Source organism: Cetorhinus maximus, chromosome 13, assembly GCF_964194155.1.
Source record: "Cetorhinus maximus chromosome 13, sCetMax3.hap1.1, whole genome shotgun sequence".
In the NCBI taxonomy this organism is placed as follows: Eukaryota; Metazoa; Chordata; class Chondrichthyes; order Lamniformes; family Cetorhinidae; genus Cetorhinus; species Cetorhinus maximus.
In genome coordinates, this window is record NC_135891.1 from 117,056,610 (window position 1) to 117,077,295 (window position 20,686).

Sequence of the window (20,686 nt, forward strand, 5' to 3'; positions counted from 1 at the left end):
GAGACTGCACTGGCAATGGAAAGTGCAGTTGGAGATTCGAAAGCCACACAGGGAGCGCAAAATGGCGCCGTCCTCCACATCAGGCAGGAAGCCTGGCCAAAAAGGGCACAAAAACGCAACACTCTACTGACAGGCGGGAAATTTTTTTTTTTAAAAATGACTTAGCAGCGAAATCAAGGAGTAATATCAATAGAGGTGGAAATAAACAATCTTTTAATGATTGGCACTTTTTTTAAAAAGTGCTTTTATTGTGATAAAAATGGTCACATAATGAGACAGCGTAAGGAAAGAGTCAGGCAGACTCTTTAAACAAAAGGAAAAAAATGAGATTTTTCTCTTCTTTCATTGGATGTGGGTGTCGTTGGCAAGGCCAGCATTTATTGCCCATCCCTAATTGCCCTTGCTTGGTCATTTCAGAGTCAACCACATTGCTGTGGGTCTGGAGTCACATGTAGACCAGGTAAGGGTGGCAGATTTACTTCCCTAAAGGGCATTAATGAACCAGATTGGTTTCTACAACAATCAATGATAGCTTCATAGTCTCCATTACTGAGACCAGCTTTATATTCCAGATTTATTAACTGAATTCAACTTCCACCAGCCGCCATGGTGGGATTTGAACCCATATCCCCAGAGCATTAGCCTGGGCCTCTGGATTACTAGTCCAGTGACATTACCACTATGCCGCCATCTACCCCTGCATCTACAATGTAGAAGAGCTTGAAGCAACAGATTCAGATATTATAACTTGAAGGTTGGAAGAACAGAACCAATCTATGTAACAGTGAAAGTAAATGGCAAACCTGTTCGAATGGAAGTGGACACGGGAGCTTCCACTACAGTAATTGGGGAACATACCTTCTGAGTATATCTGAGTACATTTGAAGTACGCTTCAAATATCTGAGTAATGGGGAACATCAATTAAATTTTGAAGAAGCAACTGCCCAATTAAAAACTTACACTGGTGAAAACATCCAAGTCAAAGGCATAAGTAAAGTAACTGTTCATTATGGGAGCCAATCGGTAAAGCTACCAGTGTTGGTATTGAAAGGCAGAGACCAAGGCTCCTAGGGCGAAACTGGCTAAGGGAAATCAACCTTGAGGGACCACTGAGATTCCAAAAGGAAGCTGGAAGTGTTTCTGCTTTGGAAAAGGAATGTAAAGACTCAACAACCTGTAGAACTGCAGGCTGCATTGAACCAAAACATGGAAAAACAACAGAAGGAACTCGAAGAGACCCTGCTTAAGGACAGGGTTCGAGACAAGGTGAGCAACCTCCGAAAGGAAAAAGAAAACCTGTTGAAAAATCTTCACACACGACAAGATTCCCTCAGGTCAAAGTTTATACCACTGGAAAAATATGAAGAGAAATAGAAAGAATTCAGCATTTCTCTGAACAAACTGAAGAACGAGTTGACAGGGAAGACACAACAATGCTCAATTTTCCAGGAGGCAGCAAACAAATACAAAAAGGGGATGGAAGAGCTGAAGAATCAGCTACGTGAAGCCAAGGAGGCTTTGAAGGCAAAAGTCGCAGAATTTTCCAAAAAGCAGACAGATGATGATATTCTGAGAGACTCAACCACTGAGTTCACTCAAGCTTACATCTGAGATTAGTCAGGCCAATATTGAAATCGAAAAGAAGGCCAAGATTAAAATCAGCGCTAGAAAGAAATAGGCACATAGAAAGAAAACACAGAAACATAAATAAGGCTTTAATCCTGGCAGCATACGAGCATACTTTCTTTCATAGGCCTGGTAGTCAAATTGCAAACACTGATGCACTTTAGTTATTTGCCTTTACAAGAAAAGGATGTGGGAGTCTCAGTTCCACAAGAACTTATATTGTTGTTGCATTTCTTAGATTCATCACCAGTATGTGCTCAACAGATCAGAGACTGGACAAGTAGGGTCCCAGTCCTATCACAAGTACAAGAACAAGTGCTTCATGGTTGGCCACAAGAGCCTATATTTGACTAAATTAAACCGTACTTTAACAGAAGAAATAACCAGCCAGGGTGGTATCTTATTGTGAGGAGCTCAAGTGATGGTACCTCCAAAGGGTAGAGAGTCATTGCTAATTGAATGACACAGTGCACATCCAGGTATATCCCAAATGAAGACCATAGCACGCAGATACCTATGGTGGCCTGGGATGGATGGTGAAGTAGAGAGTTTAGTGAAGAATTGTGTGCAACGTCAGCAACTGCAAAAGTTACCTTCTATAGCTCCATTACACCCTTGGGAGTGGCCAGGAAGGCCTTGGGTGGGGTTACTCATTGACTATGTGGGACCTTTCATGTGAACAATGTTTCTGCTCATTGTTTATGCCCACTCAAAATGGACGAACATATATGAGGTGAAATCACCAACGTCTTCTGTCACAATTGAGAAGCTACGTCAAAGTTTTGCCATTAACAGACTACCAGAAGTAGCCATTTCTGATAACGGCACGGCATTTACGAGTGCTGAGTTTCAGCGGTTTATCAGCCTCAATGGTATCACTCATGTGAAAACTTCACCGTACCACCCTTCCTCAAATGGACTGGCTGAAAGGGTAGTTCAAACACTCAAGGCATGAAGAAGCTAACTGGAGATTCTGAAACAACCAAGCTAGCATGTTTTCTTTTCCATTATAGGACCACCCCTCACACAACAACAGGTGCCACACCTGCGGAATTATTGATGAAATGCCATCTCAGGATTAATAATGCCAAATTTGGAGTGGGGTTGGGGTGTGGGGGGGCGGTGTGAAGGTGGAAAGGAGTCAACGAAGTCAGAAAACTAGACACGACTGCCATAGTTGTGAGAGGAAGTTTACCGTAGGAGAGGCGGTATACGTGAAGAACTTTGGAGAATGACCAAAGTGGTTATCGGGTGAAATAAGTGCAGTGACTGGAGCTCTATCTCTTACCACGTGGAGGTGGAAGGCCGAATCATACAGAGACGTGTGGATCATCTAAGGTAGAGAGAAACAAATTACCAAGAAATGATTCCACCAGCATTCGCGACCAGGTCAACGCTGGTCAACCTAACACAGATGTGTCTGAAGTATCTGTTGTTCCTTCAAGAGTGGAGGATACAGACCTGCAGACACCCACCGAAGCACCTGATGTTCAGGCAACTCCAGAAAAGGAGGTTCCTGACAAGGTATCTGAAGTTGTGGAGCTGGGACACTCTACACGAATAAAAAAAATCTCAGAAAGACTGCATTTGTAAATTACTTATCAGTGTAAATATTTTGCTATTTTGAGGAAATCATAAATACAAATGTATTTCTGAGTAAAGAGGAAGGGATGTGGTAATCTGATGTGTGGAATATACCTTTAAGAAGAATGTTATAATGGAAGACCTTAGTATCCAATAACAGAGTAGCACGGGCTACATCTGTAGTTTGTAGTCAGTAGTTAGCAGTTGGAGTAGTGTAGAGATAGTGTCTGAAGTGTAAGCACATGTTTAGTTGCTGTTGGGTACCTTTGTAAACAAACAGAGTTTCTCCCTATGAAGTGTCTGCTACTACTGCACTGGAAAATCAGCCTTGATTCTTGGGCTCTGAAGTGGGACTTGAATGCATAACCTTTTGTCACAGAAGCAGAAATCTTGCCAATAGCTGGCTCCAATGCATGTATGCACCTTTTTCTTTTCACCGGTTTAGCATTAGTGGTGTGTAGCAACTAGCAAGAGGGATATGGGTTGCTTTAAGAATTTGGGTTCCAGAGTCAGGGCCAATTATTTCAAAAGCTCTCGCAAGCTGCTCAAACTATTTGCTTGAAGTGTCAATGGCTTATTTTAAACCATCGCTCACCTCTAGATTATCAGTTCACCTGGGGTTAGTCATTATTCTACTGTTGTCAAGCTTTAAGTTGCAAGCTGCAGCTCAGGTCCATAGACCACTGGCACTGGGAGACCAGAGTCCGCTCCCTGCTGTCTGATATATTGTTTTATCAAGGCCCCTTGATAATTTTAGTTCTGTTTATGATATTTCCACAGTTTTATTTATTTACTGTCAGTTATTTATAAAATCTGGCCTTAGTTTGCTTCCGTGAGACTCAAAGCCTCGATACTGTGATTGTCCCTCCTCCAATCCATTCTGAGATGTGGGATCAGTGGGTGGACAGATACATCCTGTCCAGACTCTGTCTTGTGATTCCCAACAAGCAGCACTGGTCTCTCAGCCCCCTCTTTATTTCACTAGCAGGGTCACGGCTGTGAAATAATAGCCAATCTCACAACATTTTCGACTGGCCGAGCTCCTGTGGGAGCCTAGTGCATGGAAAGTCAAGACCAAGGCCCTGTCTGTGCACAGGTGGACAATTTCAAAGAAGAACAGGAGTGTTCTCCCCAGTGTCCCAGGCCAATATTACTCTTCGACCAACACCTAAAAACAGATGATCTAATCATTTATCACATTGCTGGGAATCTTGCTAGACTTGAAGTTGCATTCCATATTTCCTATATTACAACAGTGATTACACTTCAGCCAATTAATTACTTTTTTGGTAAAGCAGTTGGGGACCTCCTGAAATTGTGAAAGGTGCGATATAAATGCAATTTCTTTTTACTGTATTTAGTTAAATAGCAAATGAGGGCGCATAGGAAGTCAGATTGTTTGAAGAATAGGGGTTTTCAGCAGCAAACTGTAAAACTGAGGTGCTACAGTGCCACCACTGGTGGGAGGGTGTGGTTACTGTGTGACCAGCTTAAATAGGCAGATTCCATTATAAGTGTGCCTATACAAGTTTGTAACAGAGTGTGACAACAGAAGTAAAGTTTATGGAGACATGTATTTTTAGTAAAGCGTTTTTAAATTGCTCTAGCAATTTTGTTGTGTTTATCAGAGTGAAGGGTGATGACAGTAGGGATCAGAATACTTATCATTTTGGGCTCCAAGCATCAATGTCAAATGCTCCCAGAGCAGGTGCAACATGAGTTGAATAAAGAATAAAGCTCCTTTTACACTGTCTCCATCAAACACTCCCAGGACAGGTACAGCATGGGGTTAGATACAGAGTAAAGCTTCCTCGACACTGTCCCCATCAAACACTCCCAGGACAGGTACAGCACGGGGTTAGATACAGAGTAAAGCTTCCTCGACACTGTCCCCATCAAACACTCCCAGGGCAGGTACAGCACGGGGTTAGATACAGAGTAAAGCTTCCTCGACACTGTCCCCATCAAACACTCCCAGGACAGGTACACTATGGGGTTAGATATGGGGTAAAGCATCCATTCTGAAAATTACAATTGAATCTGCTCCCACTGCTCTTTCATGTTGTTCATTCCAGATCGTAACATAATCCACTTAATTGCGTAAGGGTACAAGTTCTTAGTTTCCTTCCTATTTCCTATGGAGATATAATGCACTTCAGCCGTTATGTGCATGAGCGTCATTAGTTATTTGCATTAAAATGCCCCCTCTGGCTACATTCTTGTACACTAATTTGCATATCATGGTTAACATGGTTCAATAGCTTGTCCTAACCAGTAGTGACCGGAATTCCCCTGATTGGAGAAGCTAGTGTAGCAGGATAGAAAACCTCTGATAGATCACAAACACAAAGAAAAATCATAAAATCAAACTGCTTCCCTGTGTTTGGAGTACCCCCCCTCTCCCACTTACCTCTGACAATTTTCTCCCCTCAGCTCCTAAATTTACTGTGCTCTGTCTGAAGAGTGAGTATAGATTTAACTCCAGATGATATCACCCTCAGGCCCAATCCTGCCCATCATGAAAAGAAGGGAACAACAAATTGTTCATTTGATTGGTACCAACCCATATATAATGCTCCCCATTCAGCTCACTATGTATATAAGACGCTGCGTATAATCTTCGATATATAACACCTACTTTGTCCCAGTTGTCTCAGTTCACTGGCTGCTGAAAACCTCATCCATGCCTTTGTTACCTCTAGACCTGACCAATCCAATGCACTCCTGGCTGGTCTCCCAGCTTCGACCCTTGGTAAACTTCAGGTTATCCAAAACTCTGCTGTCCATGTCTTAACTCGCACCGTGTCCGGTTTCCCTGTCACCCCTTTGCTCGCTGACCTACATTGGCTTCCAGTTAAGCAACATGTTGATTTTAAAATTCACATCTTTTCAAATCCCTCCATGGCCTCCACCCTCCCGATCTCTGTCATCTCCTGAAGCCCCACAACCATCTCCATTCCTCAAGTTCTGTCCTCTTGAGTATCCCTGATTTTAATCATTCCATCATTAATGCCCGTGCCTTCAGTTGCCTGGGCCCTAAGCTCTGGAACTCCCTCCCTACACCTCTCCACCTCGCTTCCCTCCTCTAAGACACTTGTTAAAACCTACCTCTTTGACCAAGCTTTTGTTCATCAGACCTATCTCTTTATGTGGTTCGGTGTCATATTTTGCTTTATAATGCTCCTGTTCAGCGCCTTGGGAGATTATATTATGTTAAAGGTGCTTGATAAATATCAGTTGTTGTTATTGGGTATAACATTCTGCGCAGTTCTGTGCGTATGATGCCCTGTGTATAGCATGTACTTTTTGTACATGTTACACAGGTGTGTATCCATCTTGATGTGTTTATTTGATACAGGATGCTGGCTAGGCTGCATTTGTCCATCTTGTGTTACCCTGAGAAGATGGTGATGAGCTGTCTCTTGAACTGCAGCCTTGCTCTGATGGTACCCCATGACAATATTAAGTAAAGAATTCAAAGATTTTAGCTGAACGAGGCTGATGTCCAGAATGGTGTCTGTCTCGGAAGGGGGCTTGGTGTTCCCGTGATATTGCTATCATTGTTCTTTTATAAAAAAGATCGTCTTGCATTTCGATGGTGCTTTTCATAACCTGAGACCGTTCAAAAGTGTTTCATAGCCAATGGAAGTGTAGTCACTATTATATTGTAGGAAATGCAGCAACCAATTTGCACACAGCAAGCTCCCACAAACAGTAATGTGACAATGACCAGATCATCTCTTCCTGTGACGTTGATTGAGGGATAAATATTTGTTCGGACACTAGGGAGGACCCCCCTGCTCTCCTTTGAAATAGTACCATGGAATCTTTTATATTGCCCTTAGAGGACAGACGGGCCCTTGGTTTGACGCTTCATCTGAAAAACAGCATTTCCGACAGTGCAGCATGCCCTTAATACCGCACTGAAGGGTCATTCTTGATTTTTGTATGTAAGTCCAGAAGTGGGACATGAACCTGGAACCTTCTGACTCGGAGTTAACCACTGAGCTAGGGCTGACACTCCAGAGGAAAGAGTTTGAGGGTGGAAGGCACTGTTGTAATAAATTATAGAATGCACTATATTACTGAGATCAAAAACTCCTGTATATTTTATTTCATTCTTTTTTGAACAATGTTCCCATTATAATTATGCATTTTCCAATACAATACTGAATCCTCCACTCAAACACCTCCTCCAGATTCCCATGATTAAAGCTTAGAGAGAAGCCAAATGCACCTGAATACAACCCAGAAAACTGTGGACTTGTTTAGTCCCTTTATTGGGGAGATGATGTAGTGGTAATGTCATGGATTGGTAATCATGTAGGCTGATACTCTGGGGGCACAGGTTCAAATCCCACCGTGGCTGCATTAAAATTTAAATTCAACTAATAAATCTGGAATTGATAACTAGTGTTAGTAATGGTGACCATGAAATTGTCATTGATTGTTGTAAAAACCCATCTGGTTTGCTCATGTCCTATAGGGAAGGAAATTTGCCCTCTTTACATGGCCTGGTCTCCATGTGACCCCAGACCTACAGCAAAGTGGTTGACTCTTGGCCTAGCAAGCCACTCAGTTCAAGGGCAATTAGGGATGGGCAACAAATGTTGGCCTTGTCAGTGATGCCCACATGTCACGAAAGAATTTAAAAAAACCAGTAGTCTTGATAACTCGTTGTGCACGTGTGCAATCCCACACGAGATCAGCACAGTCACACCTTTCCTGCATGTAACCTTTTGTGTAATCCTTCAGCATCACTTTTAATTGTACACTCTGCTGCCCATATTCCAAGTGCCGAATTGCCATTCACCCATCATCCCTGCGCATAGTGACCTACATTGGGCACCTGGTCTGACAAAACCTCGATTTTAAAATTCTCAACCTTGTTTTCAAAACTCGCCATGGCCTCGCCCCTCCCTATCACTGTAACCTCCTCCAGCCCCACAGCCCTCTGAGATCTCTGCATGTCTCCAATTCTTCCCTCTTGCACACCCCAGATTTTCATCACTCCCAATGCTGCCGAGGCCCTAAGTTCTGGAATTCCCTTCCCAAACTTTTCACCCTCTCTGCCTCTCTCCCGCCCTTTTAAGAAACTTATTAAAACCTACCTCTTTGACTTAGCTTTTGATCACCGTGTCTTAATATCTCTTTGTGGTTCAGTGTCAATATTTTCCTTTAAAATTCTTCCGTGAAGCACCTTGGGATATTTCACTAGGTTAAAGGCGCTATATAAATACCAAGTTGTTGCTGTTATGAATTGATAACTTCCTCCTCTTTGTACGGTGAGTTTCTTGGTTACTCTAATCACACATTAGCTAAGCATCACCTCCATCTTCCCCGTCCCAAACCCTCACTGATACATTAGCATTTCGAATTTCCACTGTGACTGATATAAAGACGATGTTGTCCAGAGCCTTCAGTTTGCGCTCAGGTTACTTTCCCTCTGCTTGACACTTGAAAGAACAAATGATGCAAAAAGGCAGAAAAAATTGGAAAGCACAAGATGACTTGGGTCACATTTAGAATCAGAAATGTTACAACATGGAAGAAGGCCCTTCCTCCCATTGTGTCTGTGCTGGCTCTTTGAAAGAGCTATTCAATAAGTCCCACTTCCTTGCTCTTTCCCCATTGCTCTGTAAACTTTCCCTTTTCAAATATTTATCCAATTCATTGCCTGTCCCTAGCTGCCTTTCTTGCTTGGATCACTCCAGTCTGTGCAGTGCTAGGTAGGGAGTTGGGAGTTTGAGATGCAGAGCGATGAATATTGTACCAGGGGATCACTTTTGATTTTCTGTATTCTGCTGCTAAATTGAAGCTTGCAGCCAAGTTTTTTTTCCCTGACAGTAACTGGGACAAATTGCTGTACATGTCTCAAGCTGGCTCAGGCCAGCTGTAAGCGACCTACAGTAATCTCATTCATGACCCGATACCCGAGTGACGTCAAGGGGACAGTTTCTCTGCATCTGCCTTCTCCCTCACCCGCACCCCCCTCCCCACCCCCCCTCTCCCTCTCTGACGCAACTGAGCCTGGAGAGTTCCTGAAGGAGCTGTGGTTCACACATAAATATTTCAGTGTTGGTAAAATAAACAACCTCATTCCCCACAGTTTCCCATACTGGAGAGAAATGAAAGCAGCAGCAAAACTCTGGTGTGTATGATTTGGGCTTTCTTTCCGTTGCCTCATCTGTTCACCAACAACAGTGACCGCTTGCATTTACAAAGCGCCTTAATGGACTAAAACACCCCAAGTTGCTTCACAGGGATGATTGTGAAATATTTACATTGAAGCACTTAGGAGATACTGGGGCAGGTGGCAACAAGCTTGGCCATAGAGGTAGAGTTCCAATGAGCATTTTAAGGGAAGAGGGCGAGAGTTTTAGGGAGAAAATTCCAGATCTCAAGGTGTAGGCAGCTGAAGGCACAGCCGTCGGTGGTGAATAAGGCAGGGTGAGACATCCCAGATGGTATTACCAGGTCTGCTTGAAGTTTTAGGAAATGTTCTTCACTAACTAACTCCCCTCTATCTTCCCAGATGTTTTCTCTCTCTTTTGTCCTGAAGAAACTGACCCTTGTTGAGGTATCACTCCTCAGCTGCACTCTATAAGTACCTCTAAGTCACTCTATAAGTACCTCTAAGGCTCTCCAAAATGGTGCAGGGAACATGGAGAGGCCCTGACAATGTAGCAGTGTGGAATTCAGGGGCATTCATGAAGTCTCAGACCTGCCCATATGGCCAGCCTGCTCTGATAGACATTAAATGTTGGCAACCAGTTCAATAACTTAGTTGTCACTGGATTTGGTTACACACATATAGACATTTCAACAAACGGGTACACATATACCCCCGCCCACATGCGCACTCATGCATAAGTATGCAAACACATGACAGACTTGAGTTATTTGGAGAGACAGGAGAAGCTGGGATTATTCTTCTTAGAGTGGGGAAAGTTAAGAGGAGATTTGACAGAGATGTTTAAAACGATGAAGGGTTTAGGTAAAGTAAATAAAGCGAAACTGTTTCCAATGGCTGAAGGGTTGCTAACCAGAGAGCACAGATTTGAGGCGATTGGCAAAAGAACCAGAGGCAACACGAAGAAAAACCTTTTTACGTAATGAGTGGTTAGGATTCGGGATGCACTGCCTGATAGGATGGTGGATGTAAATTCAATAATGGCCTTCAAGGTGGAATTGTATAACCACCTTGAAGGAAAATAATTGTGGAATATGAGGGAAATGTGGAGGAGTGGGACTAACTGCATTGCTCTTCCAAAGAACCAACGCAGACTCAATGGGCCGAATAGTTGTCTCCTCCTGTGCTGTTCTATTCTATGATTCTGTGATTCTCGAGTCTCTCACTCAAATTGCCTGGTCTTTGCTCAGTTGAACGCCAACAGCTGGGCTGCTTGTGCACCACAGAGAACGTACAGTACAGAGATTGACCTCTTAGCAGAACTATTCTGTGCCGGCATTTATACTCATATGAACCTCTTCTATTGTCCCCAATATCCCTCTATTCCCTTCACCCTCATGTATGCATCGACTCCTCTTGAAGGTTTCAGCGCCCTTTTGCTGGGGATGGGAAATCAGCCAGAGGACCTCTCCCATCCTAGCCCCCTCAATTGCTGTCAAGTGAATTCTCCTGGCAAGTGTGGACAAGCACCCTTTTGATGCTGGCTATCAGGGCTTATCAAAAGTTGGATGGAGAGCAGCCAGCATCCATGGAGTCAGCACCTTGAGGAGAGAAGAGAGAAAACCTGTAAGGGTTAAAAGGTGATGGGTGTGATCACAGTGCAAAGCTCGTATGATGGCAGCTGAGGCCTGTAAATAAATTCAGGCCTACGTGGCACAACAACCATAAGTTATTTTATTTAAAAGTCTAGAATGACTGTGCTGGTTTGAAGAACACCTAAGATTACCAATTAGAATATATAATCTCTAAGCATCATCATCACCCAGGACCATCAAACAGCTAAAAGCCAGCAAAAATATGATTGGTTAAATTTTCTGCTAATCGGTGAGATTATTGTTGATTTGAAATCCACGTCTTCATTCTCCAAATTGCTTGTAATTATTCTCTTTCAGGTTTAATGACTCAAGCTAATGAGAGTCACAGAATAATTTATTCCCCATTTGAAAGACATAGATTCTCTCCTTCCTTTACTTTGAATTTTAGATTCTTGTTTATATTTAAATAGAAAAACTTACAGCGATTTGGGAGCTGGCAAATTAGGGTTGATTGGATCAGAGTACTCAACTGTGACTGCCAATGATTTGGAGGTGGGCGCGTCTTATAGCAGGGTTTACAACAATCAGTATCTTGCAGTAAACAGACTCTGTGGAGTAAAGAGACTTTATTTAAAGCAGTTTTTAAAGACTATTGAACTCATGATTGAAGCAGATGATTTCTTCAGCAAAATGCAGTGAGTGAAGGATAGTTACATAATATAAAGTATGCGTGTGGAATCGATCCCAGTCATTTAGAGGAGTGCTCTGTTTGCGTTGTAAATACACTTTGTAACTCCTGGAATAGTGCTGTCACTATATGCAGCCGAGGAAGTTTCCCTGCAGAACAAGAAGTTGGGAGACATAAAACTGAGATGGCTCAGTGCCACTAGTGACAAGATGATGTAATTACAGCGTGACATGTTTACATTTACAGTTTCCATTATGAATAGGAATTTATAAATGTGACGATGCTGGCTTTATAGACAGGATTATGCATAGATGTAAAATGTTTTACTACAATAAATAATTACATACATATAATAATGTGTATTTATTCCCCCATTCCCCAGGTGATGACAAAAAAACAGTTCTGTATTTGGATTTGAAACGTCAAAGAGACGATATTGTTAGACAAACGGAGAGTGAAACATGGGGAGAAAGAAGATACAGATCTCCCGGATTGTTGACCAGCGGAATCGACAGGTATGGAATTCCCACTGGTGGAGGGGGGTTGGAGAGAGGAAATGACATAACCTTGAACTCTCTATGCAACTGATCCCTGTCCACAACCGACTTCCCTGCCTAATTTTCCTAAACTTTCTGTTGCCGAGTCATTCCTAGTATTTCACGTGAAGCACAGCCATCAACAAGCTATTTGGCAGTGGTGGGAATCACAACCAAGTCCACATCCTTACACATTGCAGCTACACAGCGATCAAGAGTGGGGACCTGGATAATACACCTCCCCTTCCCATTCCAGGGCATTCCAAGCCAATGATGGCACCCCTCATGATACATAACTTTGTATAGCGGGCATCGAACCTGGAAGGCTCTGTATCACACTGCACATTGAATTTACCAACTAATGTACCCAACAGGTTGCCAACAAACTTTCTTGAAATCACTCCCCACTCTCCTCAATTTTTTATGCGGTGTGCCCCTTTACCAGCGTTGGCTTTCTGCCAGTGTTATTCTGCCATTGGCCACCTGTCTGCACACGAGAGCAGGCTGGGAAAACCTGGGTTTTGGTTGGCCCACAGTGAAGTGAGGTGACATCAAGTACATGGAAAAAGAGCCCCAGATCAGAAAGGAAGGTGTCAGATTTAAGGAAGGAATTTCCTTTACAATTAACTGTGGGAAGATGCTCAGTTGGGGGCGTTTTCCTGGATTGGCACCAAGACTCCCCCAGGGAAAGTCGACCATCTGCTCGTGTGAGGGTCGGAGGCAGAATTCCCAGGTTGCTGGCATAAATCTAAAACTAAAACAGGAATCTTCAGTTCAGTTCAGAGGCATTAAGCATTGCAGGAAAGGAAGTTTTCTATTTTTGTGAAGAGAGGGTCACGCCCTGGGTCAGTGATAACAGGGGACCATCACTATATAAGGGAGCTTTTGATTAAGTTAAATCCCAAGAGCCTCCTGGAATAGATTGTTCCACGATCCCAGTTGAAATTCCACCTTTTTGGCCTGGGAATGCTAAAGTGACAGGAGAAACTTGCATAGAATTTTACAGGACAGAAACAGGCCATTTGGCCTGACTGGCACATGCTGTTGATACAGCTCCACGCAAGATTCCTCCCAGCCTTCTTCATCTCCCCCTATCTGCATATCCTTCTATTCCTGTCTCCCTCATGTGTTTATGCAGCTTCTCCTTCGATACAGTTTGCCTCAACTAATCCCCGCAGTAGTGAGTTCCACATTCTCACCACCCTCTGGGTAAAATTTCTCCTGAATCCCCGATTATGTTCATTCATGCCTAGCTTATATTAATGGTTCTGGTTAATTTAAGAATAAAAGTTACCAATTTACCAGCTCCTTCCATGGCTGCACTGACAGGTGCACGACCCAGGGTGGCACTGTGCCACACAGCATAGAATGGTATCAGGGTTTCTCCCCTCCCCTCATCTGGATCAGCAAGGCCCAGCTGCAGTAACTGGGCGACCGCAATGCCAGCTATTGAGAGAAACACACCCAGAGGTCCTGCTTCCAATCTCCACCCAGTTGCTCTGGCTGGAAGGTGAGGATGTTGTGGTTTGCCATTCATGGCTGAATAGTCTTGGCTGACACCTAGCTGCCTGCCATATTGCTGTTTGTGGGAGCTTGCTGTGCACAGATTGGCTACGTGACAACAGTGACTGTAACTCCTCTTTTGGGTGAGATGAAAACTGAAGCCCTATCTGTGCTCTTGGGTGGAGAGGGAAGATCCCCATAGCTCTATTTTGAAGAAGAGCAGGGCAATTCTCCCAAGCGCCTTGGTCAACATTTGCCCCTCAATCAATGTCACTAAAAGAGATTTTCTGTTCATTATCATATTGCTGTTTGTGGGTGCTTGCTGTGCACAAATTGTGTGTTGTGTTTCCTTCATTATAACAGTGACTGTATTTCAATAAGCACTTCATTGGCTGTAAAGAGCTTTGGGGTGTCCTGGGGATGTAGAAGGCGCTATGTAAATGCAAGCTCTATCTCTATTTCTCTGAATGTCCTTTGGCCCAGGTTAAGCTCCCGGGGGACCACCCACTGTTTTCAAGTCCATTTATAAAGAAACGACAAACAGATTTGCATCAGATTTGCCTAATCTCTGGTTGTGAGTCAGCAAGTCATAAGACTGACGAGTCAGTGCCCATTCAGTCAATGTTCTAAAGCTGTCAGAGCTTCTCATAGGTGAATTCCCAGGCACGGGTAATCACTCACCATGTGCAAAATCTTTCGTTTCTCTTGGCTATCTTTGGCTTGTGGTATTCTCATCAAAGTATCGGTTTCAGTCCCTGTCAATTAATATTAAACAATTTTCTTGTTTATGATTTCACACTGTCATCACAGAGTTCTCTCTCACTGGCTATATAAAGCAAATTCATACATTTCTTTATTTGTTCTTGAACTGTGAGCATTGTTGGCAAAGACTGGCCAATTGTCCATCCCTGGTTCCCCTGAGAAGGTGGTGTTGAGCCACCTTCTTGAATTGGCGGCACAGGTTTGATAAACCTGAGTGCAAGGCCACTTTAAAGGAAGCTAAGAGTCCTAGTTATGGTCAGCCGTGTCTCAGTTGGTGGCATTCTTGAGTCAAGAGGGAAAATCATCTTAAAGGGAAAATCATGTTGAACTAACTTGCTGGAGTTTTTTGAAGAGGCAATAGAGAGGGTTGATGAGGGCAATGCTGTTGATGTTGTGTACATGGGCTTCCAAAAGGCATTTCATACAGTGCCACACAAAAGACTTGTGAGCAAGAAGCAATATGAATACGGAATTGGCTGAGTGGCAGGAAGCAGAAAGTAGTGGTTAATGGATGTTTTTCGGGCTGGATGAAGGTTTGTAGTGGAGTTCCCCAGGGGTCAGTGTTGGGACTCCTGATATATATTAATGACCTAGATCTTGGTGTACAGGGCAAAATTTCAAAGTAGATAGGGAGAAAATATTCCCGCTCGTGAAAGAATCGAGAACGAGAGAACGCAGATTTGAAGTAATTAGTAAAAGAAGCAATAGTGATATAAAGAAAAGGTTTTTCAAGCAGCGAGTGGCTAGGATCTGGAATGCACTGCCTGGGAGTGTGGTGGAGGCAGACTGAACTGAAGCACTAAGGGAATTAGAGTGTTTCCTGAAAAGGAAGAATGTGCAGAGTTATGGGGAGAAGGCCGGAGGATGGAACTAGGCGAGTTGCTTGTTCACAGAGTTGGTGCAGACACAATGGGCCAAATGGCCTCCTTCAGTGCTGGAACAATTCTGTGATAAGGATGTGGGTTCAATTCCCATTCCAGCACTTGGATGCAACAATCTAGGTTGACATTCTCAGTGTTATAGGGAGGGAGTGCTGCACTGCTGAGGTGCCACTTTCCGATGAGACATTAAACGGACGCCCTTTCGGGTAAAAGAGCCCATGGTACTTTTTCAAAGAAGAGCAGGGGAATTCTCTCAGGCGCCCTGTCCAATATCTACCTCTCAACCAACATTACTGAAAAAAACAGATTATCTGGTCATTATCATATTGTGGGATCTTGCTGTGCATAAATTGGCTGCCATGTTTCCTACATTACAACAGTGACCACACTTCAAAAAAGTACTTTGGCTGGAAAGCAATTTGGGAGGTTAAGTGGTTGAGCAAGGTGCTATTATAAATGCAAGCTTATCTTTCTTTTTAGTGTGGGACTGGAGTCATATGTGGGCCCAGACCGGGTAAGGACAGCAGGTTTCCTTCCCTAAAGGACATTAGTGAAGCAGTTGAGCTTTTAAGACAATCCAACAGCTTCATGGTCACTTTTACTGATCCCAGCTTTTTATTTCTAGGTTTTGTTTTTTGAAACTGAATTCAAACTCTCAAATGGACGTGGCGGGATTTGAACTTATGTTCTCTGGGATATTATTGCAGGTCTCTGGATTACTAGTCCAGTAGAAATCTCCTCTCTGCTCGTTTAGGTTTGCCAACTCTCTCTGAGCGTATTCCTCATGTGTCCAACTGTCCTACCCAGTCAAATAACCTTTTCTCCCCACCACCAATATTTGTACAACTCAAACAAAGTATGTTAAAAGAAAATTGTAAAAACACACAATCTATTTTTAATGCCCCTATTTTTTTTTTTGTGCTGATTTGTCCAGGAGATTAACCTTTGATTTCTGGAGACTCCTGGACAATACTGGAGGGTTGGCAACACCTACAATGATGATTTGTATTTACGTAGTATGTTGAATGTAGTAAGACATCCCGATGCTTCATAGCAGTGCAATTCGACAAAGTTTGACACAGACAATTAAATAGATATTAGGTCAAGTGACCGAAACCTTAGTCAAAGAGGTAGGTTATAGAGCGACCTAAAGTAGGAGAGAGAGTAAAGAGGTAGAGAGGTTTAGGGAGGGAATTCCAGAGTTTATGGACTTGGCAGTTGAAATTACAGCCACCAATGGTGGTGTGATTAAAATTGGGGATGCTCAAGAGACCTGAATTAAAGGAATATCGATATCTCAGAGAATTGTAGGGCTGGAGGGGATTACAGAGATTTCTCGACAAACTAATTTATGCATCAGGCATTGCTTTAGCTGCAAAGGTTTTTGTTGCTCTTCTCTCCTCTCTGAGCCACTCACTGACTCATACTGGGAAACGGTTGCCTGGGCGCTGTCTAAAGTACACCAATTGATGCAGACTCTGCACAGGAGCAGAGTACACAGTCGGACCTGTGCAGTCTATATTGTCAGACTTCTGCTGGACGTGCGAAGCCACAGTCACCCTGCAGGACGCTTGTTGTGGTCTGATGCCACCTCATTGTGTTATGTCTCTTTAGCACCTCACCTTTGTGTGAGAGGGTGTCAGAGTGGAGACTCAGTTTCCTTCAATGTGACATGGTCTGCACCTATTCATCTCTAACAATAGTCAGAGAATCCATTATAGAACCTCACAACACAGAAGGTGGCATTCCTTTGCTGGCCCATTGAAAGATCTGTCCAATTAGTCTCACTCCACCCTGTTCTCAGAATCACAGAACTGTTACAGTGCAGAAGGAGGCCATTCAACACATTGTGTCTGCACCGGCTCTCCAAATGAGCATTATGACTTAGTGCCATTCTCCTGCCTTTTCCCTGTAACCCTGCACATTGTTTCTATTTAAATAATCATCTAATGCCCTCTTGGATGCCTTGATTGAACCTGCCTATACCACACTTCCAGGCAGTGCATTCCAGACCCAAACCACTGTGTGAAAAAAAAAATTCTTATATCACATTTGCTTCTTTTGCAAAATACATTTATCCCTCTCATTCTCAATCCTTTTATGAGCAGGAACAGTTTCTCCCTATCTACTCTGTCCAGGCCCCTCATGATTTTGAACACTTCTATCAAATCTCCTCTTAACCTTCTTCTCTCCAAGAAGAACAGTCCCAACTTCTCCAATCTATCTTGATAACTGAAGTTTCTCATCCCTGGAACCATTTTTGCAAACCTCTTCTACACTCTTTCTTATGCGTCAACATCCTTCCTAAAGTGTGGCACTCAGAACTGTACACAATACTCCAGCTGAGGTCTAACTAATGTCCTCTAAAAGCTCAGCATAACCTCCTTGCTCTTGTACTTTATAATAAAGCCTAGGATACTGTATGCTTCATTGACTACTCTCTCCACCTGTCCTACCACCTTAAATGACTTATGCACATATACATCCAGAACCCTCTGCTCCTGCTCCTTTAGAGTAGTGCCCCTTTATTTTATATTGTCTCTCCATATTCTTCCTACCAAAATGCAGCACCTCTCACTTCTCAGCATTGAACTTCATCTACCACCTATCTGCCCAGTCCACCAACTTGTCTATGTCCTATAGAAGTTCTACACTGTCCTCCTCACAGTTTACACAGTTCTTTTACACATTTTTCTTTTGCACATTTTTTCCCTTCAAATATTTGAAGTTTTGGGTGTTGTAATATCTCTTCCCCCCGCACCTCCCATCACAGGGATTGTGCAATAGAACTTATAAGTGTTTGAAGTTGAGTGTGTTTATTCCCTCCCCTCTTGAAGGAGGTGACTCATATTGGGACACAGTTCCAGGGCCACTGGCAGGTTTTTATCCCTTGTTCAGCAGACTAGACAGTAAGTGTCGGAAGGTTGTTCAACCTGAATTGCGTGCTGCGCTTTCACTGAGTAACAACTGGCCTCAGCTGGCAGAACCTCTCACCTGTGGTTCAGTGGGTAGCACTCTTACCTCAGAGTCAGAAAGTTGAGTTCAAGTCCTGTTCCAGTGCCATTGAGCATATAATCCATGTTGACATTGCAAGTGCAGTACTGATGGTGCACTGCATTGTCAGAGGCACCAACTTTAGTGCAAGCCAAACTTTCCCTGTTCTGGTGGCTCTTGTGGGTGGACATTAAAGATCCGATTATCTTATTCTGAGAAGAGTAAGGCGGTGGCCTGGCCAGTATTTATTCCTCACCAATAGCAGGCTGACTGGCCGTTCATCTCATAGAATTGGCATGAGAATGTGGTACACATTAAATATCACAGCGTTCAAAGCCAGTTGTTGCACGTAACAACCCTTGGCTTGAAATGTGGTAAAGTGCAGCACAAATTCAATATTTTCTATTCAACTGTGTGGAGAATCACACTGAGGTTGCAATCTTGCCCCAACTCAACTTCCCCATGTTTGTGTTTTCCAGCAAGACTCACTTTTTTATTTGTTCTTTCATGGGGTGTGGGCTTCGCTGGCTGGGCCAGCATTTATTGCCCATCCCTAATTGCCCTTGAACTAAGTGGCTTGCTAGACCATTTCAGAGGGCAGTTAAGAGTCAACCACATTACCGTGGATCTGGACTCACATGTAGGCCAAACCAGGTAAGGACAGCAGATTTCCTTCCCTAAAGGGCATTAGTGAACCAGATGGGTTTTTATGACAATCGATGATAGTTTCATGGTCACCATTACTGAGGCTAGCTTTCAATCCTAGATTCATTAATTGAATTTAAATTCCACCAACTGCCATGTGAGATTTGAACCCATGTCCCCAGAGCATTAGCCAGGACCTCTGGATCACTGGTCCAGTGACATTACCACTACACCACAGTCTCCCTTCCTCATCGAACCATGATCAGTGATTGATGCTCCAGTGAAGCAGCTTGAGGTGTTTTACATCAAACTCTCTGGCAGCCATCTGTCTCATGAGACATAAGATGACAAGAATTAGGAGCAGGAAATTCCTCTTCATCTCCATTTCGAATGGGAAGCCCCTTATTCTGAAACTGTTATAGTTCTAGATTCCCTCATGAGGGGAAACATCCTCTCAGCACCTACCCTGTCAAGCCCCCTCAGGATCTTATATGTTTCAACAAAAGCATCTCTCATTCTTCTAAACTCCAATGAGTGTAGGCCCAACCTGCACAACCTTTCCTCATAAGACAACCCCAGGCATCAGCCTAGTGAACCTCTGAACTGCTTCAGATGCAAGTATATCCTTCCTTAAGTAAGGAAAGCAAAACTGTACACAGTACTCTAGGTGTGATCTCACCAATGCCCCATACAGCTGACGCATGTCTTCCCTTTCCTTTATACACCATCCCCCTTGCAATAAAGGCCAACATTCCATTTGCCTTCCTAATTATTTGCTGTATCTGCATGCTGACCTTTTGTGATTCACACACAAGGAAACCCAGAGCCCTCTGTACTGCAGCCTTCTGCTATCTCTCTCCTTTTAAATAATACTCTGCTTTTCTTTTCTCCCTGCCAACGTGGACAACCTCACATTTTCCCACATTATACACCATCTGACAATTTTTTTGCTCACTCACTTAACCTACCTATATCCCTTTGCAGACTCTTTGTATCCTCCTAACAATTTTGCTCTCCTACCTATCTTTGCATCATCAGCAAATTTGGCTACAAGTAGTGAGCCCCTTTATCAGGGAGAAGATGGTTTGCTCCTTGGTGGTCAACTCTGTGTTCAGAGGAACTGGAGTGTCCTCTCCTGAGTGTAAATCTGGACCAAATCTATGGAGACCAAACGGCGACCTCTTTGATTGGGTCCAAAGGAATGTAGAGCATCGACTCAGTTGCAGGGGTTACATATTTGGACATCAGTCCGCCTTTGGGCTCCATTCCAGATTTTTTTGCCTGGGTTTACTCCCTTAGCCTTCAACTCCCCCGAGGTATCCACAAGGCAGTGGAGTTATTCCCCCAGAGCTGGGAGTTTGGTTCATGAGTTTCAGGGAATCTCCACATGCCGGTGGGCCTGGGCACTGAATGCCTGGGGGCCAAACCTTCTCCGAGTTCCTCTGATGCTTTAACCTGGGGTCATGAGGGACCTTGTTTCTGTGTGTCACCACGAGGAGACCTAGCTGAAGACTTGCTGATGAAGAGGCTCTGTACTGACAGGGAGAGGCTTACACATTTGGCTCTCCTTTTCACATTGCTGCTAGCCAGTGGGATCGGTTGAAAGTGAGAAGCGCACTAGCTAGCACATAAAAAGCAAGAAGTATGCTAACTCTCTTCAATCAAATGCAAGACACATCACATCGACCTGATGGGCACACTCTTACATTAAGGCACCACATAAATGCAAGCTGCTCTC

At 43.6% G+C, this 20,686-nt stretch overlaps 1 protein-coding gene across 2 annotated transcripts in view; it reads left to right on the forward strand.

The window, feature by feature from the left end:
- The window catches only part of mef2b (myocyte enhancer factor 2b), a 123,473-nt gene that overhangs the window by 48,819 nt on the left and 53,968 nt on the right, over positions 1–20,686 (forward strand). For both annotated transcript variants that reach the window (XM_078556088.1, XM_078556089.1), the window contains exon 2: positions 12,010–12,142. In XM_078556088.1, coding sequence (XP_078412214.1) covers positions 12,089–12,142 — 54 coding nt within the window. In that variant the 5' untranslated portion in view covers positions 12,010–12,088. The remainder of the gene's footprint in view (positions 1–12,009; positions 12,143–20,686) is intronic.